At 44.3% G+C, this 26,556-nt stretch overlaps 1 protein-coding gene across 1 annotated transcript in view; it reads right to left on the bottom strand.

Annotated features, from left to right (window-relative positions):
- doc2a (double C2-like domains, alpha) overlaps window positions 1-26,215 on the bottom strand; it is a 51,913-nt gene extending 25,698 nt beyond the window's left edge. The window contains exons 1-4 of the mRNA XM_063470895.1: window positions 25,888-26,215; window positions 20,766-20,845; window positions 13,357-13,431; window positions 10,045-10,154 (exon numbers count right to left, since the gene is read on the bottom strand). Coding sequence (XP_063326965.1) covers window positions 10,045-10,154; window positions 13,357-13,431; window positions 20,766-20,845; window positions 25,888-26,215 — 593 coding nt within the window. The remainder of the gene's footprint in view (window positions 1-10,044; window positions 10,155-13,356; window positions 13,432-20,765; window positions 20,846-25,887) is intronic.
- Between the last annotated feature and the right edge of the window lie 341 nt (window positions 26,216-26,556).

The following is a 26,556-nucleotide window of genomic DNA, read 5'->3' as shown; positions in this document are numbered from 1 at the left end:
TAATGAAGGAAAGAGCAGGAGATGGGAGAGGATACAGAGGCAGAAACAGCAGAGGAAACACTATAGGAAACAGGAAATGGGATAAACAAACATGAAAAAGAAAAGGACATTGGGAAGGAAATGGGAGAGGAAACATGGTAAATGGTAAATGGCCTGCATTTGTATAGCGCTTTACTCAGTCCCTAAGGACCCCAAAGCGCTTTACACTACATTCAGTCATTCACCCATTCACACACACATTCACACACTGGTGATGGCAAGCTACATTGTAGCCACAGCTGCCCTGGGGCGCACTGACAGAGGCATAACAAAAAAAGAAGAATAATCAGGAAACACATGGAAATGAGACAGGAGAGGAAAGAAAGGGAAAAACACTGAAACAGGAAGTGACAGGGGAAATGATAAGTGGACAGTAGACTAAATGATGAGAATCAAGCAGTGAATGAAACATCATCGGGGGAGACATCAAAGAAAAAAACCATGGAGAAAGATGAGGAGATACATGGAAACGACCGGAGAGGAAGAGGACACAGGAGAAGAGAAACTGGAGCGACAGCAAAGGCGACAGGAAACACAGGAGAGAAAAGTAAAAAAAGGAAGTGAGAAGAGAAGAAATGGAACAGCAGAGGACAAAGGGAGGGAGAGAGGAGTGGAAATACAAGTGGGAACAAGACAGGAATAGGAAAGGAGACAGGATGGAACACAGAGGTTTAAGGAAACGTAAGAGGAAACATGAGAGGAGACAGGAGAGCGGTGTTGGTTTGGAACATGTGCTGAGACCAGAGGCAGAGGTAAGAACGGCTTCATTTAATCCGCCCTGCTGGAGGTTTACCTGTCGTAATTCTCACCTGACTGCTTACATCTTCCTCCTGTTCTGACAGTGTGTAAACACACACACACAGAAACAACAGTAAACTGTCACTTTCACGCAGCACAGTTGAGTCCAGACGAATGAGAAGACGTTTCTGCTTTTCATCAAACTGCTTCAGATCAAACGTCGTGTTTGCAGAGGAGACAGACGACAGACGGCACAGCTTCTGATTAAACCACATACAAACGGCATTTTAAATGTGGATGCAAACAATGTGGGAATGCTGATGGGAAAAGTCGAGACAGAGCGAATGCTGTGAGCCGAGCGTGTCGCCAAACTGCTGCCCACCAGATATATTTATAAAGAATGAAATTCACAGCGTGGAGCGCGTCGACACTGAGAGTGGGTCTGTGTGTTTGGGTGACAGACCTCTCCTTAGCAAGGCTTTTATTTTTATTTACAGCCTGAATCTGTCTGAGATTTCCAGCTTCTGGGGATCAAATTGGTTCAAAGGTCGGAAGCCTGCAGAGCTAATATTGAGAAATCAAGACATCTTTATCTGAACATAATGAAGTCGTGAACTCTGATCCAGACCACGAACCTAAGCCGTGCTCTGACCTTTAAACAGCAGCTTAATGAGGCGAGGTCCACAGAAGCTGTGAGAGCAGTTTTAGAAAAAGAGGATTTTTCTTAAGATACATTTGTAAAGAAAGTGAAAATATGGACTGTTTTTTAAAAAGAAACTAGACTAAGAAATAAGGAACTGTTTTATATATGAGACCAAAGCTGTTAAGAACGGCTTTAGCTTCTTTTAAAGAGAGGCCTTTTGTTAAAGACGATAGCAAGGACTAACTACAGCCCAGCCCATGCAGCAGTATATTAATGACTAACCTGGTATTGTGGATGGATTATCTCAGTTGTTCTCCTGACTGAAGTTTGGTCCGTTTACAGCATCCTGCCATGCGATTGCATTTGTCTCTAACCATCAGGAACCCTCACGTTAACTTTTATCGAGTGGAAAAAAGTTAGCGTTCATCCTCCAGCTTCACTGTGTTTATGCTATGCTAACATAGCTGTGTCACTAGCCACCACGTAGCACATCAAATTTAATACATTCTGTTTTCATTGATGCCTGGATGTTAAACCTGGTAAAGTAGCGACGCTGATCATTTTATTACAGATGAGAGAATTTAGACAGTTTGTAGCTCTCAGTGATGCTGCAGAGTTCGTTTGACTTTGGGACCTGCAGCAGAGTTTGGACCCGGAAACAGTTAATGACGTCAGACTTACAGACCGGATAGGCTTATTATTAGTTTCTAATCACTCTAATAGGAGTATTGATGCTATCATTAGTATTTTTCTTTTCTTTCCTTGTTTTTTCATGGCTGTGGCTCAGGAGTTAGAGCAGGTCATCCACTAATTAGAAGGTTCAATCCCCTGCAGCTCCAGTCTTCATGTATCCTTGGGTGAGATACTGAACCCCAAGTTGCTCTCTGTTGTGTTCATCAGAGTGTGATTGTCAGACAGAAAGTATTTAGGTGTAGAAAAAAGTGCTTATGTGAATGAGGCGTGTTTTATTTGACTGATCCCGTAGAGTAGAAACTGCTGCATAACAACAGATTAATCCATGATGTAGTGAGTCCACGAAAGGTACACATCTGTGTGGGTACACAATGCCTGGGCTGACGGGGTAAGGGGCTGTGTTTTTAAGCCCCGACTCTTTAATTAAGCTTGTTTTCCAAACAGGTGTTTTTGTTCAGAAAGCAAAAACCTGTTTGTTAAAATGTGAAGTTTTTGTAACCGAGGATGTTTCAGCTAAACTGTTTTAGGAAGTGAGGACATTAATACAACGGATTCTTGGAAGTTTTTCAAGTTTTGAAAAGTGAGAAGTGTCATCATCTGACTTTTACAGCATAATGAGGAGAGTATTTGAATGAAACACAAAGTTTCAACTTTTCTTTTTCCCAAACCTTCGAAAAACGAGGTTTTCGCAGCACTGAGATCAAACCCAGATCACGGCTGGGTCTGATCCGCACTGATCTCAGCTGCTTTCATCAATGTTCAGCTCTTTAATCCAGCGAAGGTTTGACACTTATAGTTTTGGCTTGGGGCAAACTGAAAAGCCCTGGAGTCAAACAACTCCTGTGCACGGGAGGCCAAAGAAACTCAGGTCTTACTGGGCTGCTGTTGCTTGGCCTACTTTTTCATTTGGATTTCAGAGGTTTTCAGGCTGTGAGCGAAGAGCAGAGACAGAAAAGTCACACACTGCACATCAGATCCATAAGTAACCATCAGATGTAACGATATCATCTGTATCGTTACATCTGATGTCCAAACTCATTTAGGAATCAGAGAAAGAAGACCAGAGAGTCTTCATGTTTTTATACTTCAGTGACGGCTCAGATGAAACAATAAAAAGCTAATTCTGTGGATTCAGTCTTCAAATTGTAAAGAAATGAAAGGCTACAAAAACAGCGGGTAATGGCCCCGAACAGCCGAGCTGCAGACAGAAATGACCGATAATCACCGGAGCCTGCAATTACCAGATAACGTCTCTCTGTTCAGTTTGCTTTCATGGCTGTACTGGACCTCCATGGGATGAAATATAATATAAGTCTCTTTTATTTATGCAGCTTCAAATCACGGATGCGCGTCAGAAGCTTAAAGCCAGAGACTCATTTCCTCTTGGGTATGTTAAAGCTCCCGAAGCAACAAGACAGCAAAGTTTTAACTCTAAAAAATAAAACTTGTCTCAGCCAGAATTTATTATCCCAAATCCTTTTAAATCCAAGCAGATCACAGCTTTGTTTGTAAAGAAGGAAGCAGAGTGTTTGATGATGAAAAGTTTTGGAGTGGAGGAACCAGTTAAAGAGCCAGGATGAGGAGGTCACTGCTTTAGGAGGAACTGTCAGACGCACGTCGGCCAGCTCGTGTTTCCCTCACAGGTTCATTCACAGCTTTGCTTCGATGTGTTTTCCACACGTTTGCTCCCGAGCTCCGTAATCGAAGGCTTCCCGCTCAGTTCTTTTTGATCATCCTGTGTTCACTGTCCCACTGTGCTGCAAACACACATTCATCAGTACAGGGTGGGCTCCATCATTTAGAAAACCACACCACAATTCTCCACAGGACAGTTCTGATTATGCTGCACTCTGAAGTCAAATGAAAAAGCAGCAGGACGGTCACTTTGAAAGGAGCTGTTGCCTCTGTCATGTGTTCTGTACGTCATGCATGTTGCCAACAGAGTACGCTGTAGTCTGCTTCTACTTTCTGACGAAGCTCAGATCCTTCAGTGTGTGCACCAACATGTTGGAGATCTTCTACCAGTCGCCAGTGGTGAGAGCCATTTTCTCTGCTTTTGTGCCAGAGGTACCAGCAAAAACTAACGCGCAAGGCTGGAATGAATTAATCATTGGTCAGTCAGTCAGTGAGGGTCAGGACTGAACACACTAGTGATGGTAAATTCGATTCTTTTTACTGAATCGAGTTTGAATGAGTCACTCACCAAAGTGAATCGGGTTTCTTGAGTCATTTGAGTCACTGAGTCAGTTGACCAGAGAGTGCAAAAATGTATATTTTCACTCAAACTTAATTTGTTTCTCTTTTCATGTAAATCCTACTGCTAAGATGAATGATTGTAAAAGAAAACAACTATTTTCTTTAGAGCAAAAAAATTCTAAAGGGAACATTTATTTATTTTTATTTTATTTTATTGGTATTTTCCTTAAATGTGTCAAATATATATTTTCTCATCTAAATGTCCACTGAGCTGTGAGCCAGGGGGCGGTAAAGTGCCTTAACATTGGTTGCCAACCAAGAAGAAGAAGAAGCTGTGAGCCAGGAGGAAGGGGGTGAGTGAGTCCTGAGTGATTCGCTCGCTCTACGATTCAGCACAGCAAGGGAGGGGGTGAGTACCTCAAATGTGCTGTTAGCATGCTAGCTGAGCGATGCTACTGTGAACCGAGGAGCTGTTGTCTTGATGTGAGCTTCTACTCAGGGTTTTTTCTCCCAGTTCAGAGCAGAAATGTTTTTGTTAGGAAACTGGCTGTTGTTTTTTTCCACACAATTTTAATTATAAGCTAGATATATTTCTACTAATGGAATTAGTTTGCTAACAGCAACAGGGATGAGTCAGTGAGTCAGCTGGGCTTGTGAATCATGATTCACGAGTCAGTAAAGTGATTCTCGAGTATTGAACGATTCGTTCACGAATCGAACATCACTATAACACACTGCTGGAGAACCCATCTGAGGAACACAGCAGGAGATGATGCTGTTCTCTCTGCAGGTGAACACTCCTGTCAGGACAGACTCCACACACATTTCTGGATTATCCTTCATGCTGCTGTCTCTTCAGATTTACACTCTATATATTATTTGTTAATGCCACTTGCATTACCATTCGCTAGAAGTTGAGGCCAGAATTCTCTCTTGCACAATCTCAGTGCACGCTACATCGTCTGCAGACTTCAGCATGAGTCTTATTTTTTTATCTTATCACTGCTATACATAAAATTTTGCACTACTGCACTATTAGTCTTTCACTTTACTATTAACAGTATTGATTTTGTGAATTATACTATTTTATTCTGTATGCTGCTGTGGAAACAGTAATTTCCTCTTCAGACCAGCACAGTATCTATCAGAGAATCAGTACAGACCGGTGCTATATCGTTGAACCCAGACAGACTATTTATTACTGCTGCCACTGTGACACCGTGTGACACCGTGTTTAAACATGTTTAACCATGTTTCAGCCCTACAAACCACAGGTTCTAACTGTGACTGCTGCAGCCTGGTTAGGGTTAGGTTTTCACTCAGTCGTGTGGTTGTTTCTCTCAATCAGCTGAAAAACCAACAAACCATGACCGAGGACTTCATGGTTTCGGAAGGCTTTCTAACTGCAGGGACTCACAACAAGTTTGAATAAGAAGCCACAGATTTCACCTTTGTAGGGTTTTCTGATGTCCGTGATCAGGCAAGTGGGGAGTCTCAGTATGGTCTGAATCTTTGTCATTGCTCTTTTATTTACTTGATGGTAGTTTTCACTCTGAAACTGGTGTTTAGTGATTTCATGAATAATGTTAGGCTTGATCTTCCCCAGTCGACACACTGTCCTCTGGACTGGCTGTCATGGTCCTGGGTCGCTGATCCAGTGCTTTGTGTTTATGGACTTCTAGACTAATTATCATGGTGTTTCCAGAGTGACTCATATTTCCTAGTTCAGTTTTCCCTAGTGGCTCTGGTTTCGTTCCCTTCCTGTTTTCCTTGTGTGTTGTCGGCAGTGTTTCCAGTGTTTGTCAGTCTTGTTGTCATGTCCCGTCCATTATTCGTCTCTGTGTTCGGTCTTTAGCACACTCCTCTGTGGGTCCCTCTGCTATTGTTAAGCTCGCATGTCTTTGTCTGTCTCACTTCCTGTTTTATTTTGAAGCTACCTTTTCTCGGGTGTGTTATCTTCAGTTTTGCTAACCCTGTTTCGTCAGTCAGATTTATTCCTGCTGTGTTTCCACCTGTTGCCCATCCTCTCGTCATCCTGTGTATTTAAGTCTCCAGTTTATCTCCGTCTATCGTCAGTCTTCATAGAATAGAATAGAATAGAATAGCCTTTATTGTCATTGTACAGGGTACAACGAAATTGGAGTGCCACTCCCTTGGTGCAAAATGCAATAATAAATATAATAAAAAAATAGTAAGATATAAAAGGTACAATAAAACAAACATAAGTACTCAAACAAAAGTAAGTATGATATTTACAGGATAGCAGCATTAATATAATGACAGTATGACAGTATGAATAGCAGCATAATAATAATAGCATAATATAATGGCAGTGACAATATGGTATGGCTAAGCAGGTTCAATTGTTTTTGTGCTTATTTGCAATGGTGATAGCTCTGGGAAAGAAGCTATCCCTGAATCTGTTTGTTCTGGTTTTATGTGACCTGTACCGTCTGCCTGACGGTAATAGTTCAAACAGTTGATTGCTGGGGTGAGAATGGTCCTTGATGATATTGCCAGCTCTGCTGAGGTATCGAGAGTTTGCAATGACCTCCAGGCTGGGCAGAGAGCAGCCAGTGATCTTCTGGGCTGTGTTGATGACCCTCTGCAGTACTTTCCTGTCTGCAGCTGAGCACCCTGCATACCATGTTGTTATGCCGTACGTTAGGATGCTCTCTATGGTGGCTCTGTAGAATGTCACCAGCAGCCTCTCCTCCAGGTTGTTCCTCCTGAGCACTCTCAGAAAGTGGAGACGCTGCTGGGCCTTTTTTACCACCGCCGTGGTATTTGCAGTCCAGGAGAGATCATCAGAGATCTGCACGCCCAGAAACCTCATGGAGTGCACCCTCTCCACACAGTTCCCGTGAATGTAAAGTGGGGCCGGGTCTGCTCTTCCCTGCCTAAAGTCCAAGATGAGTTCTTTAGTTTTTGTGGTGTTCAGTTGGAGGTTGTTAACTGAACACCACTCAGTCAGTCTGTTGACCTCATCTCTGTAGTCTGACTCATCCCCCCTTGAGATGAGTCCAACCACAGTGGTGTCATCCGCAAACTTTATGATGGTGTTTGAGAGATGGGTAGGGGAGCAGTCGGATGTGTAGAGCGTAAACAGGAGGGGACTCAGAACACATCCTTGTGGAGACCCGGTGCTGAGTGTGATGGTGCTGGACAGGTGGGGGCCGAGTCTGACAGACTGAGGTCTGTTTGTCAGGAAGTCCTTGATCCAGAGGCAGATGGGGGTGGAGAGTCCCAGGTGAGACAGTTTCTGGACCAGGATCTCCGGGATGATATGATTGAATGCTGAGCTGAAGTCCAGAAAGAGCATTCTTACATAGCTTCCTCTGTGCTCCAGGTGACTCAGCGCAGTGTGGAGCGCTATGGTGATAGCGTCCTCGGTGGATCGATTAGTCCTGTAGGCAAATTGGTGGGGGTCCAAAGTGGGAGGCAGACTGGCCCTGATGTGCTGACAGACCAGTCTCTCAAAGCACTTCATCACTACAGGCGTAAGTGCAACAGGCCTGTAGTCATTTGGGCTGACCACAGCTGTCTTCTTGGCGATGGGGATGATGGTGGAGGTTTTGAGGCAGGGCGGGACGGTGTTTAATGACAAGGAAAGGTTGAAGATTTTAGTGAAGACTCCGGTCAGTTCGTCAGCACATGCTCTGAGAACCTTTCCATGTATTCCATCAGGACCTGCCGCCTTCCTGGGATTCACTGACCTTAGAACACACCTCACTTGATGTTCCCTAAGTGTTAGTGTGCCGGTGCTGGGGGCGGGTGGAAGTGGTGTGACAGCTGAGGGCCTGGTCGTCTCAAAGCGGGCGAAGAAACGATTTAGATCCTCAGCCAGCGAGGCATCAGTCCTAGCTGTCGCCTGGTTATTGCTTCTGTAGTTGGTAATGTGATTGATCCCCTGCCACATTTTTCTGGGGTCGTTGTCAGCAAAGTGATCTTCAGTCCTCCTCCTATAGGCAGCCTTAGCTTTCCTGATCCCTCTGCTCAGGTCTGCCCTGGCCGCCCTGTACGCAGCCCTGTCCCCTGACTTGAAGGCAGTGTTGCGGCTTTTTAGGAGGGATTGCACTTCGCTGTTCATCCAGGGTTTTGGTTTGGAAACACCCTGACCCTTTTGTTGACGGTGACATTATCAACACAGTTCCTGATGTACGAGAGTACAGTGTCCGTGTACTCCTGGAGGTTGTGGCTGGAGAATAAATCCCATACAGTAGATGAGAAGCAGTCCTGCAGTTGAGAGAGGGCTCCTTCAGGCCAGGTTTTTATTGTCTTTGTCTGGGGCTTTGTTTTTCTCAGCAGGGGGGTGTAGGTGGGGGTGAGGGACATGCAGAGGTGGTCAGATCCAGCCAGGTGGGGGAGGGGTGTCGCTCTGAAAGCATGCCTAATGTTTGAATAGACACGGTCCAAAGTGTGTTCACCTCTCGTAGCAAAGTCCACAAACTGGACAAATTTAGGAAGCACAGTCTTTAGGCACGCTTTGTTAAAGTCGCCGGCGACAATAAAAACCCCATCGGGGTGGGCAAGCTGTTGTTTGTTAATGGTGTTGAGCAAGAGGCTGAGAGCCGTGCTAACGTTAGCATCCGGCGGTATGTAAACAGCTATCACAATCACTACAGTAAACTCCCTCGGGATATAAAAAGGTCTGCACGAGACTGCCAGAACCTCCAAATCAGGAGAACAGTGTGTGTGAATGATCCTGCTGTTACAACACCACTCGTTATGCACGTAAACACATAGCCCCCCTCCTCTGCTTTTACCTGAGTTGCTGGTTCTGTCGTGCCGGTGTAGCGTGCGGCCTGCTAACTCGACTGCAGCGTCGGGAATCAGCGGGTGAAGCCACGACTCCGTGATAAGAATAATGCTGCAGTTGCGTGCAAAGCTCATGGTGGCTATCTGTAGCTCCAATTCGTCCAATTTGTGGGTGATGGATCTGGCGTTCGATACGAAAAGGCTCGGAAGTGCTGGCCGGTGTGGTTGTTTGCGTAGCCTAGCATCTGAGCCCGACCGGCATCCCCTCTTCTGCTTTCTCTCCCTCCGTCGCCTCCTACGCTTGCTGGGCGGGCAGACCATCCACGGTTCATGCCGCCCCTCCAGTGCTGTGTGCTTCATGTTTTGTGGCTTAGTTGCCACGCCAGGAGTTTATTGTTTTGTACTTTGTAGTTCTCAGCACTACAGCTGTTCAAGTTCATGTTTTGTCTCTAGAGTGCTGCGTTTGGGTCCAACCTCTGCTTGCCACACAGCTGGACCCTCACACTGACATCAGATTATGGACACTGAGAGTTAAAGTTAATTTCTGGGTTTTTGTTTGCAGTGTAAATTATTTCAACATTTATCTGATAACTCTGACAAACTGCTTTATTCACAACAGCTCGCTGTGAACTCTTTACTGTTGTCTCTGAATCCTCTGTGAAGGAGTGATTCAGTCCAATCAGACTGTTAGAGGCAGCCAGAGAGTCGGGGAAGGTCTGATCTTGATACAATATTGGCAATAAAAAGTGTTTAATACCTGCGAAAAGCAGCAAAGACAACATTTAATTTCATCTTGGTGCAGCTTTCTGCTCCGACAGCTAAACTAATGAAATGTGACAACTGAGCTTCATACGTGAATGCCAGGATGTAACAGCACCTGATTAATGGCTGTAAGCATAACTGCTCTGAAATGAGATGTGATGAATTATCCCCAGTGTGTGTTTGTCACACATACAGATATACATATAAACCCAGACCTGAGCGTCTTCCTGTGCATGTCTTCCTCTGTGATGCCGACATAAGTGAGCGTTTCATTCCACACTGGATTCAGGGAGTTACGGATCGTCCTCGTTTTCAGCTTATTGGCCTGAAGGACACAGACACACACACACACAGATATATTAGTAATTACTAATATAGTTTGACATTTCATTTCAACAGCTTTGCACATTAATTCAAACAGTGCAGAAAATGTGTTTAAACCTTTTTAAACTCAGGTATAAATCACATTAAAGACTGAATTTATGGCTGCATCGCTTCAAGACAAAAGTAAAATAAAAATAGGATCGCATCAACAACAGAACGAAAGGAAAAAACAGGTCAGAGAGAAGATTTTCTTTTTTCACACCAGAGCCAAGACGGAGATAAACTTTAATGTTATTTGGGGACAGTCATTGCTGTCTCCTCGCAGCAATAAACGCAAGTTCACAAAGATTGCACAATTAATAAAGCAACAATCAAACCATCACTTCAGCGAAGGTGCCAGAAACCCGCCGAGAGATTTAACTAGCATCAGGATAAAAGTCAATCCGTCCTCAGTATTTTTACATATTCCTCGTGTCAGCTATGGAGGAGGAGGATTTCATTTCATGGCTTTGAAACGGCTTCTGAAAATCCTGAAATGAGCTGAAGCCAAAAATGTGCTGCCAGCACCACCACTGAACCGTGGACGGTACATTTCAGGCGCTCACAGGCGGCTTTACGTAAACGCAGAGGCCATGAAACCAGAATAAAATCACTTTTTAAATATTTCAGCTGACTGTATAATGTTCTTCTCATTTCCAGCTTCATATTTTTATTCTTGGAGCAGTTTTGCATCATTGACTGCTCAAACTAAAGCACTCAACAAAAACAGGACTTTTTCCCACAGACTTTCACACAAAATAACCTCCATGGGAAACAAAACCTTGTGACACTTTTTTGAACATGATCAACTTTGTAAAACTGATGTCACTTAGATTTTCTGAAGCATAGATATTGATAAGTAACAGTCACGTGATTCCAGCCTCCTAACTTCCTGTAACTTCCTGTAACTTCCTGTCTTTGACACGACAGCGCTGAGTGTCCCCAACAGCTTCTGTAGTCTAACTGTTTATAATGGTAAATGAATAGTTATTAATAACTAAGCTCGACTTTTTGAACCTGAATAATCAGAATTGACCAATCAGACCATGAGGTCGACTTTTCTTCACGTTGAGGATGAATTTTATCCAAAAACAACATGTTTGGTGTGTTATTTGTTACACGGGAAGTTCAAAAACATTCAGAGTCCCGTATCACTTTGTCAGAACGCACTCTGTGTGACCCGATGGCCGCTCTGACAGAGGTCCAGAGTGGAGACCTGGTCTGTGGCGAGAGGAGAACCTTCCAGAAGGACGACCGCTTCTACAGCACGCCACCAGTCAGGCCTACAGTGGTGCATGTCTGCATGTGCAGAGTTTGAAGTGAAGCGCTGTGAATACTTTACTGATGCGCTGAACACTGACTTCATTATTAGAACCTGACCGTGTTTTATGTGAACGCTGTTGGAACGGCAAATATTTGAGAGGAAATAAGAAAAAGCAGAAAAATAAATGTGGCTGTATGAGCAGATCAGAGTGGCATCTTTACCTCCGGCTCATCAAAATTCAGAGAGTAAAAATAACAGCCTCCAAACAATGAGTCAGTGACACCGATGTTACCGAAGCTGCTAAAAAAACCAAAAACTTAACTCGACCAAATCTGGTGTGAGAGAAATAAACGACATCCATTTTAAGCAGCAGGAAGCTGAGTGACACAGAGGTCAGAGGGCGATGCTTCGTCCTCTTATTTGTTCAGTTACACCAGCTGTGCTGTGCACCTCTCTGTAGGCGTTTGCTCCACCCACTGAGTATTAATCCTTTGCACTTTCCCAAGTTCCCATTTTCATGTGTAGAAACACGTCTGTCGACTGTGAACTTTCTGCTGATGCTACTTCATCCTCACGCTGGAGAGAATTTCACTTGTTCCTTTATCCAGCTTATACAATGAAAACTAAACAAGCGCCAAGCAAACAGTTTGTACTTTGGTCATACTAGTGATATAAAAGAAAACAATTTATAACACATATAATATATAAGATTCTTTTTAGGAGTTTCTAACCTGCCCACAGTCTTTCAGACTCAAGCCCGTCTTTCATGATGAAAGCTGTCATGTCCTTCAAAGGGCCCAGTTTGGCTTTACTGTGAAACAGTTCCAAACAAAACCTTTAATTCACGTTGATGTTCGTGTGGGATGAATTGTTGTAACTGTTGAGAACAGAGTCATCATCTTTATTTACTTTACAGCACCAAACTCTGGTACTGTGTGGCTTCCCCTAACACAAAGTCTAACATCAACAGCAACTTTGTTCTAGATAAGCAGAAGTATGTGTCGTATCTGCAGGATGGTTATTATTCCTTCAGCTGTTTCGTCAGGGCACTGATGTCTCCGTGTGCACATCTCTCCAAAGACAGTAGGATCTAAAGGACGAGTAGTGTTTGATAGTCTGGGATGCTGAATTAGTCGGTACACTTAAATCTTGCCCTCACCATGTTTCATTGGTATCACTGGTATAACCCTGTGGTATCGATCGCAAAGAGGGCGACGAGCCGGCAGGTAGCAAAGTATGAAAGTGAAAGCATGAAATCTCAGAGATTAGTGCCGTGGTGAAGCAAAATGATCCCAACAGTAAATGAATAACAGTAACACAGGACTGAACAGCTAAAGTCAGGCACTACAGTGAGGACAAAGACAGCAGATCAGAACGTATGTCAGAGGAAAACAAGACAGAGGAGGCAAAAACACCAGAGACACACATGGTGAAAAATACTTTCAAAATAAAACAGGAAGTAAAGAATTTCTCATGAAGGTTTCTAACAGAGTGAAGTGATCTGGAGGCATCTGCAGTCATAACAACATTAAGATGACCTCCTTCACCCGAGGATACTCTGGAGCATCCTTACAAGCATCCTTCAGTTACTGCCACTAATGAGTCATCAGTCATTTTTGCCATCACCCACTGTGGAATGATGGGAGGTCAGCTGAGTGTTTCCTCTTTTTCTTTCCCTTCCCGAGAAGTGCTCCTCATCAAGCAACGCTTTGCTGGAAACATGAGGCGCACAGCCTGCAGGTTGGTCAGAAACACCTGAACACTCAGTGGGACTTTCTTCTTCTTTCAACTGGAACTTTTAAGGTCCACACAGTCTGCCTCCATCCTACCCAATCCCAGTGTCCCGCTCTGTCACACCAACCCTCTGTGGTTATGAACGGTTATAATCACAGTCTCTCACCTTACAGGCTCCGGGCAGCAGGTGCAGTTTGACGTACGGGTCAGCTAAACCGTTGAAGTCCATCGGCTTCAGACCCTGCAGATAACAGAAGCAAGTGAGCATATCATTATTATTATTTGATGTTTCATTGCATCCAGATTACAATCAGGAAGATGGCGAGAGGAACGTCATGGAGCGGTGGGGAACGTCACGGCAGGTACAGCTATCCTCTATATGAACCGTGAGACTAACCCTGGAAAGGTTATAAAAACTATCATAATAATAAAGTTAAGAGAGGAAGTGAAATATGTCACCTGAAACTTATCATTAGAATAAATACAAAATCAGAACAAGAACCCAAAAACAAGAATTCCCACTTTACTATAAATCCAGCCGGTATAATCTGTGATTCCTGACATTTTCTCCACATCTTCTCCGGCTGTTCACATCTCGGGAGTATAAAAACTAAAAGAGGCGACAGGACAGATGATTTTTCCACATGGGCAGATGAAACACTTGATTTGAATCTCTTGACCTCATCAGTGGGAGCAGATCATCATGACAAATTGCTCCTAAATCTCTTTCAACAGCTTTGACATTTGCAGCGCCGGCAGACGAAGCAATTTCTTCTTCTGTGCATATTCCCCTCCACCTCCACCCACAGACTGAGGCACCACACAGAATCTGACCTTCCACATCTACCTGAAATACAATCCAGTGTCACAAGTGACAGCTATGATACCTCGAGTTTAAATTACATGTACTTTTGTTCATCAGTGTCAGACATCCAGTTTAATTTGAATGGTGTGAGCAGTTAGTTGGTTCAGCCACAGTCATTCAAAGCATGTTTCAACCTCTGAAGATTAAAGAGCAGCACGTGGATGCATCATGTTTGTGTCTGAGTCTCCTGAAGCTTTGGGTTTGGGCTCCAGCAGCTTCCATGGAAAGCTGAAGCTCAAAAACCTGCAGTTCCTCTAATGTCCAGCAGAGGCTTCAGCAGTGAGTAGTTAAAACTTTACAGCAGAAATAAACATGTTTACAGCATGAGACAAAAGTTCCCCCCTCATAACCACTTTACCTGTTTAAAACGTTTTAAGGCTTGAAGTTTGGATCAATCACAGAGATCAAACACACCTGGGAACACAGGTGAACTAAATCAGACTAACAAGAAGCTGGAGGCAAAACTGAACACAACCCAGGAAGCTGACGAGATAAGACTCAGACATGGGACCAGTGGAGACAGGACCAGCACAGGAACATGGGCTGATCAAGTAAAAGAGGAAATAACAGAACAGAAACACAGATTTGACACTGAGACAAAAACTGCTTTTGGTTAATTTTTGCCTGTTTTATATTGTCTTTTTAAAAAAATCTTTTCATGTCTTGTTATCTTATGTGCAGCACTTTGTGATTCTATCTAGAGAGGTGCTATATGAATACAATTTAATTTATTATTTATTTATTTAAAAGTAAACAAACACGGAAACAAGACTGACCAAATACGAGGGACGCCAGGGAGAACGCAGAGACGAGACCAAGACAGGCCGGACATGAACGGGAACTAAGATAGGGAACCAGGAAGCAGAAATAACAAGACTGAGGTACCAGGAAAACTACATGCTGGACTAACTAACACAGAATTTGAATATGAATTATTATATAGCTCCAGAAGACTGAATCATGAGTCTATAACGAAGGTCCAAACCCAGACCGTCCAGTTTTGATGAGTGAAATTCCCCAAATCTAGAAATATTTTGATTGGATGTTTCTACGATCCAACACTCCACTATTTCTGAGGCTGGACAATAGATGATTATAATTTAAGACATATCTAGCATTACTAAAGTTTGGCTAAAATATATTTTCAAGCCACAAGAGTACGTTATTAAAGGTTCATGACCCACAGGACAGTGGTCCCGCCATAACACGAAACCTAAGTAAGTGCACGGGTCTTGACCTGGCCTCTTGACTCGCCTGAGCCAAAACCATCCACCTGCTGCCCTTTTTCCAAAGTTGGGTCATGGCAGCGTCGGGCTTAACAGGATATACCTCAGCAATGTTCCCCAGGTCCTCCTGGAGGATCCTGAGGTTCTCCCAGGCCAGATGATTTAAGAACAAAGGAGCAGCGACTTCTCTGGTTGAGTCGAGTTTCCAACTGCTTCTGGAATCTTGGATTCAGGAGGAGCAGTGTTAATGCTCACATGTGTAAACCTACAAGAGGGACTCGCTGCAGCCGTCAGAGGTCCCGTGTCCACGGCCCCATTGGGTCAGAGCTGGATCGTGCTTCATCTGTGACTGTTTGAATAATGTCGGATTCACTGCCAGCACAAAAAGCTGCTTCTTAATGTTTCTATCAAATATTTAACCTTGGAATTGGTGGATTGTTCTGCTGAACGTTTCTGGCAGCGGTTACCAGGCATGTCTTTTATTTGCTGATGTTAAAGGTGTTAAAAAATCTCAGCTTTCCCTCGTCCCTGCAGAAAGAAATGTGTGCACACAGCAGGGAGCACTGAGTTAATCCACCTGCTCGAATCTGAAACTGCTCCTTCATCTGCTGCAGAAATGAGTCGATGCCAGGAGGGAAATCATTGACATTCAAGTAGGTACTCAAATTAAGAAAACAGCAGAGGAAACAAAGGATACAGCAGGTGCTCAGATTATCTCCCATCCCTCACAAAATGAAGCAATTTCATTCTCACATGTGTTTCTATTAGTGTTGCAGCGCCGACTGCATCAGTGTCACGGTGATCTCAGAGGGAAGGAGACGACTATCAGCAGCTTTCACAAACGCACGTCGAGCTTTGCCTCAGTGCTCGAAGCGGCTCGTGCTGATCTCCGCTTCGTTAAAATCTGAAGACTTTGCAGCTTCAGGACACAAACCGATAAATGACAGAAACAACTTTATGTCACCAGCTGTGGAGCACAAAGTGTGATTCAGTAATGGGACCAATTCTGCAGGATTCTTTTCATTTGTGTTAAGTGTTCAAAATTCGACTGTAGTTCATTATGACCTAAAGTTAGCTTTCTGCTTTTTGTCCGTGTACATTAAATAAAGCTGAATCTGTGGGTTTTTGTGATGTTTTTACTCTTTCGTTTCCTTTTCATTTGTTGGTTTGTTACAGGAAGCCATTAAACATCCCCAGTTAGATTTAGGCACTAAAAGCGACTCAGGTTAAAGCAGTGGAAGCACTCGGCTTCAGGCATCACACGGTGCCCCCCTGAACCTTCAAACATACGCGTGTGGCAGAAGTGAAACTTCCAGCTCATCTAAAAAACAAAAGAGTTCAGATAAACAAAGAGCGGTTATCTTTCTCATGCCGGTGGCAGGTTTTTCCATGAGAGCTGGCATTTTTGAAAGAAAACCTCTAGCAGTCAGGGTCATGGCTTTGCCTTCCAGCACGACAACAACCAGAAACTTGCGTTTGGTCATCACGTTGGTCTTGTGGTGAAGAACCACCTCCAGAAGACCAAAGTGAAGGTTACTGATGGGCTTCAGCCCCACTGATGGTGAAAACACCATCAAACCTGGAGGAGCTTCAGAGATGCTCAGGATTGGTCAGGAGACGTGTGTGAGACTACAACCGCTGCAGCTCGTAGCACAAAGGACGACCATTAGCATCATTTTGAGCCTAGTAGCTTTTGGTTTTTGTTCCTGTGTGTGCAAAGTGAAATTATGGATGCATCCAAAATAAAACCGGGATGTTTGGAAATTTGTCTGGGGAAACAGTTTGTGGAAGGTGCATTCATATCTGTGTCCTCATGTGTAACACAGGCAGAGAGCTGAGTAGAAAAAATGCAGTTTGTTCTTTTGTGTTAATATTTTGAATTTGCTGAAATCCATTTCTGGTTCTTTGAAGCTAACTTTGGTGTGACTAATGAAAAGCTTTTAATGAAATACAAACACTTTTGTGTTGTTTATTTAATGAGAATGAAGAGTTTATTCTCACCGTGAAATATAAAGCCAGCAGCCTGAGGGGACGAAATAAACCTGCTTCAAACAAACGGTCTCTGGACAGATAAACAAGGTAAAGGCAGGAGATGAAGCGACTGTGCCATAATTCAGATCAAGCTGTCACAGCAGAGTCCAATTTAAGTGTCACAAACAACAAGAGGGAGACAAATGGAGGCTGTAAAGAGACGACGGGCTGCAGCCAGAGCAGGTTCAGCTCCCCACACTCACTGTAACTGTGACTGGATCTGTGCATGCACACTGAGACAGCGGTGCATGCAGCACACGCCAACATGCAGGGAGGAGAGATTTCTTTAACCTCTTTAATATATGCTGTGTTTGTGCAGGTTAGCAATGCTGAACAGCCTCAGCAGTGTGCGCACGGCGACAGCAAACAAACACGTCTCCAACATATTTGTGTTTGTCATGATGATGCTGGGAGACGGCACTCAGAGGTTCTCTGAGACAGCCAAAAATAACCTTTCATTTCTTTCCTCACTCAAAATAACTCTTTAGATCCACTTTTTATAAACACCTAAAACTTCATAGACAGTCTGAAGGCATCAAACACCGACCCATCACTTCCTGGACTCCACAGCCCACTTTATAAAGCTTCAAAGAGGGTGGAGTGTTATATCCCAGTAACATGCAATTAAAATACTGGAATTCCACTCAGCGCACCTGGAGCTCAGGCTTCTTGAACAGTTAGTACAATAACCTCGCAGCTGCCATATTACGGGTCAAATAATGTCATTATTATAATTTGAAGGTTCCAACAGCACAAACACAGACTGGAGGTCCAGGTCAGATGAAGCTAGCAGACAGCTAGCAGCTACAGCCACCTGTGTCAGCTACAGAGGCCACGCCCCTAATGCAAACATTGAGCCTTAATATAGACAGGCTATAAAGTGTTGGAGCCTCTAGTGGACATTAGAGGAACTGCAGATTTTGGTTCTTCAGCCCTGTAAAGCTGATGCTTGTTGATGTTTCAGTAAAATCAGCACCAAAACGTTTCTGCTGGGACGTACACACCCTAATCCAGAGTAAGAGTTTACTGCTGGGACTGGCTGCACCAGCAAATTCAACCCAAGAACAGAACGATCCAAAAAGACGTCTACAGTAACTCCACAATATCCTCACGGAGCTGCTGTTGGTCCGTCTGCATTCTGAAAAAGGTGGTGGAGATTTAAGCAAATTAGCAGCATGAAGCAGCTGTCAGATCTTTAGGAACACCCCGCTCTGGATACATGGATCAAAGGTGGAGCTGTTGGATGGAGTGGTTTGGTCACACTAAGCGCAGTAGAGAACCTCAGGAAGTGAAGCCCGGTGGTGGAAATGTTCTGGGTGGGTTTGTTTCACTGCCTCAGGGATGAGTATCAATCATCAAGTTATAAGAAACATTCCTGATTTTTCCCATCTTCTGCCACAAGCTGAACACAGATCAGTTTGCTCCATCTCTGTGGGCTCGTGCTGAGGGTGGGAATGTAAATGGAGAGCTTTCAGCTTCAGCTCTCTCTTCATGACGTCTCAAGCCGAGAGTTTGAAATCACCGTCTTGGTGTAAGATGTGCGAAACCAGGAGTACCAGATGCTCGTTAGACAGTGAGCTGGATGATTCTCCTCTCACACTCTCAGAATGACCATAATTTACAAAATGCATTCAATGTTTTATTCAGTAAGACTTCAGACTTGTGACCGAGCCCATAAACCCATCAGGAGAGTGTTTACTGAGGTCACAGAGGAAGTCATGTGACTTCTGCACAACCAGGAATCTTTTTGCATCCGACGGAGTCGCCTCCTGTTTGACATTAGAAAGAATTACAGCTGTCACAGTCAAACGCAGAGGCTACGCCATCTTTTGTAATATCTGTGAACAGTCATAGTGAGCTGTGAGATGATTCTCCGAGCAAGCCTGACGGATGATAATCCAAAACGAGGTGCAGTGTAACCTGTGCCAGGTACAGGTAGACCGTCACACGTCTACCATAAGGAGGAGTGATCTTTGGTGAATAGCCAGATTCTCCATAAATACACAACAATATGCATCCTTTCCCGGCATGTCCACCCGGGCTTTAAGCAGGATGTCTGTGGTGCTCAAATAACTCCACCGAGGAACGACTCAAAAACAGGAAATGGTGTGATTTGATGGCTTCAAAGCCAGGAATGAATCCCACGTGGTGTGAAGGAGAAAAACCTTCAAACATTTTGCAGCTGAAGGAATTTTAAAAAGAAGATTTCAGCGAGCCCATGTCAGACACTGCTGGACAATTATGCAAAACGCCTACGAGGAGGTATTTTGGTTAAAGTGGGCGACGCTTGTAACTGATGCCAGCGGTGTAGTACGTTTTTTCAAGAGAGAAAGCTTTAGTCTGTTAGTCTGATGTTTGTAGTGATGTGTATCGCTGCTGATATTCAAACAAAATGTCAGATATACAAACTGAGGAACGGTTTTAAAAGGGACGAATTACATGTTGTTGTTTTTCATAATCACACTTTGAGGTACAACCTCAGTGAAACCAAATGCATCCTGATGTAAAACAGCTGAAAATGTCATATGTTTCATCTCACTTTAGGCTAGGCGGATGCGACTATTTGCTGGATATAGCACACGGCATGCCCATCAGAATCACTTTTGTGACTCCAGCTCGACACCTGCTCTTCACACCAAACACGGGTCTCCGGCAGCAGCCCGAGGCTCGGCTGCCTCTTATCTCACCTCCTCCTGACTCCTAACACCTGCTCTGGGACTGTTACTGGGACAACGACGAGCTGAGGATGCACGCAGATGCATCGTTTATCTGCAGCTTCCTCAGATCCATAATCAGAGATTACTCTCGCTCCTCAGCAGCAGCATCCAGACGAGTAAAAGTGTGTGTGAGTGAAATTTACTGACCTTATAACAATCTGTGCAGCAGACCCACAGGTCCAAGTAGCTCAATAAATCTGAATTTGCACAGAAATACTATTAGAGCTTATATTTATCTTTGACAGCACAGCCTTCATTATTCTTCGCTCTGTGGAGGGAATCTAATTCGTAGCGGTTCATGAAACTAGAGCAGATTTAATTTATGATGAGTGGTGAAAATCCACAGCTGAGAGCAGACTTTAATTATATAACATAGTTCCCTGTGTTTAATCTGCTTTATGCAACTTTCTCATATATTATCATTATTATTATTATTACTCTTATTGTCAGCGTCTGCATGGATTATAACTTGTCTTAAAAAAGCTAAACAAAGTGATCTTCAGGTGAAGGGCTCGGGGCAGATTTTTCTTTAAAATCCTGGGATGCTCCTCCTTAAACGTGTCTTTCATTCCTGATATGAAGGTTTATGAAATGTACTGAAGTTACTGCACAGCTCAAATCAGCTGATCGGTTTTACTCCATGTGGGCTGACCCTGATATCAGAGAAATTAGAAAAGCTTCCTGCTGCATGAAAACAGAGAAGAAGAGCGTGTCCGTGTCTGCAGAGCGTCCTCACCTTGGCCCGGAGCACGGTGCAGTGCAGCTTGTTGGAGCTCTGCTCGTACCTCAGCTCGAACTCCAGCGTTCCCAGAGCAGCTGGGGAATCATCGCAGGCAGAGGGAGGAAACAGACAACATCCATGACTCATGAAAGAAAACATGATTACAAGCCTCGCGTCAACAAGCACAAGAGATCAAAACTGTTAGATTTAATTGAAAGCATGCGAGAGAACAGAGAAACATGTCAGGCATGTCATGCAATCAGAAGATGGAAATCCAATTCGGAGGAGAGCGCACGTGCCCGTGACTCGCAGCGCATCGCATGTATGCGTGAAAGTCTTCCTACAAAGAAGAGCAAACATTCACAGCCGTGCACGTGTAACAGGGCACACATGCTCGCTCAGATAACATGTATGATTCACACTAACACATCACTGCTTACATAACTAACCGCACTCGTACGCTAAACTCTGAGCTGCTGTGTGTAGCGTACTAACGGCTACGTTATTCTGCTGCACGGTGAACGAGAGGCCTCTGCCACGTCCTGGTTTTTCTTCTTCACTGAGTGAACCTCCCGGCTCAGGGCCGGCCGCTGTGACTGAACATTTTAATGTTCAAATGACAGAAAGACGTGAAAATGGCTGCAGAGGCCACAGGACGAGCTGGCAGTCACAGTAACACAAAGAAAAAGAAAATCAAACACAAAGGCGTGATTTTGGCACATGGTATTAAGTTCATTTCAGTCTTCTGATGAAAATGTTTTAGTTTTACACAGTTTCAATTCAGGTAATCAGGTAAACTCCCAACACACAGTGATCAGGACCGAGTCAGGCCACGGGCAGGTTGTAGAGGACTTTGTGGGTTGTTGTGATGAGTCCTTCGTTTCATTAAAGGCGTCAAAATCAAAAGACGTGATTATTGATTTTGGGAAGTCTTCTTATAACTCACCGCCTGCTGTCATTAAAGATACTGAGATTGTGCAGAGTGTGAGCCTGTGATTCGCTGTTTGGTTTGGTAACATGAAAAACAAGAATCAGTTGGGAGTTTTGCTATAAACTGCCAGAAACCTCTCAGGGCCTGTGGCCATGTATAACAACACGTGCTGAGGAAGGCTCATGTTCAGTTTGACTCGTTGCCTTCTGGCCGTCGTTTTACCTGTGAGGTAGACCAAAAACACTCCAGGTTTCTTTTATCCCGACTGTGACTCGTCTCCTTAATGGCAAATAATCCAAATAACTGTCATGTGGATTTTTATCATCACCATCACTTTATTTATTCTTATTGTTGCCTTTGCTGCTAAACTAATTTCCTCTATGGGACAATAAAGACAATAAAATAAATTGAGTTGAATTGAAAATCCATCCATCCATTCTTTTCCGCTCGTATCCTTTTTCAGGGTCGTGGGGGGCTGGAGCCTATCCCAGCTGTCTTAGGGCTGGAGGATACACCCCGGACAGGTCGCCAGTCTGTCGCTAACACACAGACAACCATTCACACTGACACCTATGGCCAATTAACCTAACCCCACTAACTGCATGTGTTTGGACTGTGGGAGGAAGCCGGGGTACCCGGACAGAACCCACGCAAACTCCACACAGAAAGACCCCGGCCTGATGGTGGAATTGAACTCATGAATTGAGAATCCCAGATATTTTATTTGTAGATAGTACTCATACACAGATCAACGTAGCGAACACTTCCAGAAGCAAAATATTCAAACAAAAAAAGATTTTAAAAAATGAGAAATCGGGGGCGCTAATGAGGCATGTGCAAGTGTAGACGTCCCTCGTCAAAATTACTTTAAAAAATCTTTTAATACGCTCAAAAGCACGTCAAACCCATCTTTTCGCCAAATTCATAACCTGCTGATTACTGTGGATATATTTCTGGGAGCCTTTCGACAATGGTGAAGCCCAAACTTAAGACGAGCGATCGATGTAGGCCTGGAAGCCTCTTCGGTCTCACCTGGTGGGGACCCCACGCCTGCACTGGAAAAGGATGAATGTGAGCCGTCGAATAAAGTGCTACTAACTGCTATAACTAGCTTGTGTTCAGAGATAAATTGCATCAAGCCTGAATTGTGCGCTACACTGGACACTCGCATATTAGAGATTTCTACCACCATAAGAGGCGAGATATCATCCTTGAACCAGAGCATCCAGACCTCAATTTTGGACATAAAAAGCGACATGGCCAGGCATGATAACACTCTGACTGAACTGCAGGCCTGTGCCTCGAACCACTCTGACACCATCGCCACTCTCGAGGCCACTGTGGAGCGTTTGTCTACAGAGTTAAAGAAGTTAGATGAGAAATGAGAAGATCTAGAGGCACACTCCAGGAGGAATAATGTAAGAGTCACGAGAATACCAGAAGGCATAGAAGGACCCAAAATGAGTTTGTTCCACAACTTTTGGCGGAGGGGCTATCTCTCGAGGAGAAGCTGCTTATCGATCGAGCACATAGAGAAAAAAAATGAAAAATCTAAAAACTAGGAAAACACGAGGAAAACTAACTTTGAATCTGAGCTTAAGTAAATGCCTCAGAGGCTGGATTATGTCTTCAGTACAAAGATGATGTGGCTAACTAATTAGCTCAGCTAACTGCACACAGTTGGTACAGAAAAAGGCGGGAAAACCAACTGGCATCCAGCATGAGACACAGACATGGAGGCCTGTTGATTTAGTCTTAACGTCTGTCCTGTATTGGAGTAAAACTCAGCATCTCAACACTACGAGACACATTTTCAGAACAGTTAATGATGACTTTATATCTCATAAGGTCGTGTTTGTATCTCACAGTAATAGCTCACTCTGTATCCCAAAGACATGACTCGCTTCACATCCAGGTAGCTTTGCATCTCGTGGCACCGACTCTGTATCTTGTAAGACATCTAACTGTCTCACAAAGGCAGCGTAGTGTGTAATGATGCTGTATTTGAAGTCTGTATGTCTTTTAGTATCTCGAGGCAGAAGCAGACTTCAGTTTCTGTATTCTGTATTTCGAGTCTTTTGGCCTTTTTTTCTCTAAGTAAAAGATCAGACATCGTCCTCAGAAACTTAAATCACTGCTTCTGACTGTTGGATGCACTTTTCTGAGTCCATCCTATAGTCGTCCTCTCTCTGCTGAATCCACTGCAGTCCTGAACACTGAGTAAAAATAAAAAAGACTCCGAGCCTGCTTCCACCCACCTACATTGACTTACAGCAGCCCGAGGCAGAGACGGCTGGAACATGTCAGCAAAACCTCAAAACGCCCTGTGACCGTCCTGCGCAGGAATCATCGCTCTGCAGCGTCGAAGCCCGAGGCTGCAGGGATCACGCGTGCACAAAGGAGCGCCCCTGTGAAGGCGTTCTTTGTTAGCCAGAGTTTCTTTTATGTTTGATCAAAGCCTGGAGTTTCAGTTCGAGGAGACGGCCTGTCAAACTTTGGCGCTCCGCTCCTCCCTCAGGCTTTCCCCGCTCTGATGAATCTGATGCCTCGTTATTAAAAAGCACAAAAAAATCATCAAGTGGTGACTGCAAAACAAATATATGTTAATGAGGGGATAAAAATGGTAAAAACCTCTAATTAGTCTTTGCTTTCTGAATCACAGCGGAGCTTGAAAACATGTCAGCAGCTCTGAGAGCATTCAGCCTGACTCATTTATCACAATTTATTCTCGTTTTGTAACTGAAGCGGTGATGAAGAAGAGGATGAAGGAGAGGATGAAGGAGACGACCGGCGCACTCGAGCTCCTTCTGCTCCTCCAGACGAGCCGGTGCCGTCACATTTCAGCCATCTCTGAAGTTGACGTGTTTCGGCTGCGGCCGCGTCTTTTACCTGCCTCCCCAAAAACTTTCAGCATCTGCAGTCTGTCCGAGCTTCAGCACGAGAGGCGTAAGCGTCAGTGTGTTGGTTACGTATGTGTGAGCTGCAAACACATGAATTATGTATCCACGGTGCAGCGGTGGAGGAACGGCTGTTAGGGCTGCTGCTGGTTAAATACATGCAACGATCAGACTGGAGCTGCTGCAGCGTTTTTAGGTCCCCTCAGTTACCCCGAGCGACCTTCGTGGTGTTTCTGCAGACCTTTCATCCCAAACCCACATCGACATCTCCATAAAAGGTGATTACGGCACGTTAGCCGAAGGAGACTTGAGCACTGAAATTCACAATGAAAATATTTGCTTTAGTTCCAGCCTAAGCCAGCTTTCAGCCTTCAGTAAACAACATGATTCACTAAAAAAGACGAGAAATAATTCAGCCCCAGATTTGTTCTTCAGAGAGAGAATTAAGAGATTTAAGAGACGTGGAGAAAATATTTCAGTCCATCTGACAGAACCAAAACATGCTGTGATGTCACGCAGAGGTCGCTCCTGCTGTTTCTCAGCCCTGCTTTATGTGCACTACTGTGCATCCACGCAGGGGTGTTGATCTGGTCCGGTATGTAGCAGAGGGGTTGTTCGTGAGTTTCAGCTGCTTTGGTGTTTATTTAAATAACAACAGGGGCAACAATGAGTGGGATCATCCTGACAGAGAGAAGAGCAAAGGCAGAAACATCCAAAGAAGAGCTTTGAATGTCCTTCAGGAAGCCTGGAGAATATTTCTGGAGATGCTCACCGAGCCGACGGAGAGCTCAGCCTGAGCTGGAGGATGAAGCTGCTCACAACACATATTCACTTTCAAACTCATTGCAGGTTTTTGTTTGTTGTGTTTGCATGTTTCAATACATTTTTGAAGCCATTTTCCTGCAAAATATAAATGAATGAAGGGTAACTGTAGACTGACAGCTCTCACAGTGATGGTCTTTTAAAGTCCTCTGTACTGTGTTACAGGCCTAACGGTGGCCTGTACACACCCCTGGAGAGGTCGCCAGTCTACTGCAGTGACAGCACTCATAAAAATCAGAAACTCATCACTCGGATAACCGAGAAGCAAAAACAAATCCAAACCCCAAAAGCATCACTGGTCCCTGGGACTGTGACAGTGGCGAGTCACGAGCACTTCCTGTGTGATATTTTTGAGCCTCATGAAATGTATGAAAACAGACTTGAGACGGAGCGCCGTGCAGGAAGCAGCCTCAGGGTGACGTTAAACAGATGTGTACAGATGCAGGGTGACACACGCACACAGACACATGCCGACAGCGAGGCTCACTGCAGTCGTCGCTGTCGGAGCTGTTGATCTCCACCGACGTGTCCACGCTGCTGGTCAGGGATAGGGACCCGCCCCCGCCCGGCCGGCCCTGGGCCAACAGAGGAGACAGGAGGTGAGACCCGCCCATTCCCGAGGCCACCGAGCCGGGGCTGAGGGACGGCGGCGGGGACACGGCGGGGTTCGGGGAAACGGGGGTGGGGGAGGTGGGGGACAGGCGGGGGAAGTAGGCGGAGATCTGGCGGATGGGTCTGATGGGGCCGGGGCAAACGTCTATGGCCATGTGTTCCTGGATGGAGATGCTGAGCTTCTTTCCTCTCCGAACCGTCATAGAGTCTGAAAACAAACAAACAAACAAACATGTTTACTCACTCAGAGCTTTTGATCTCAGCACATTAACGGCATTTAAATTCAGATTATTTAGTTTATTTTAAGTTTACTTGAAGTTTTTAGTTTAAACTAGATGGTTTAAATACAGATTAATTAGATTTAGATTAATAATAATTAATTAGATACATAACTTTGATTTATTGGTTTAACTTTATGTGGGTTTAATTTAGTTTACTTTGGTTACAGTTATATTAAGTTGGTTTGGTGTAGCATAACTAATTTAGTTTCAGATGAGTTTAAGTTTAAGTTGGTTTAGTTGAGCTTAAATTTGGGTTAGTTTGG

This window comes from Pelmatolapia mariae, linkage group LG4 (assembly GCF_036321145.2).
Source record: "Pelmatolapia mariae isolate MD_Pm_ZW linkage group LG4, Pm_UMD_F_2, whole genome shotgun sequence".
In the NCBI taxonomy this organism is placed as follows: domain Eukaryota; kingdom Metazoa; phylum Chordata; class Actinopteri; order Cichliformes; family Cichlidae; genus Pelmatolapia; species Pelmatolapia mariae.
This window is presented reverse-complemented; position numbering and strand designations above follow the sequence as displayed.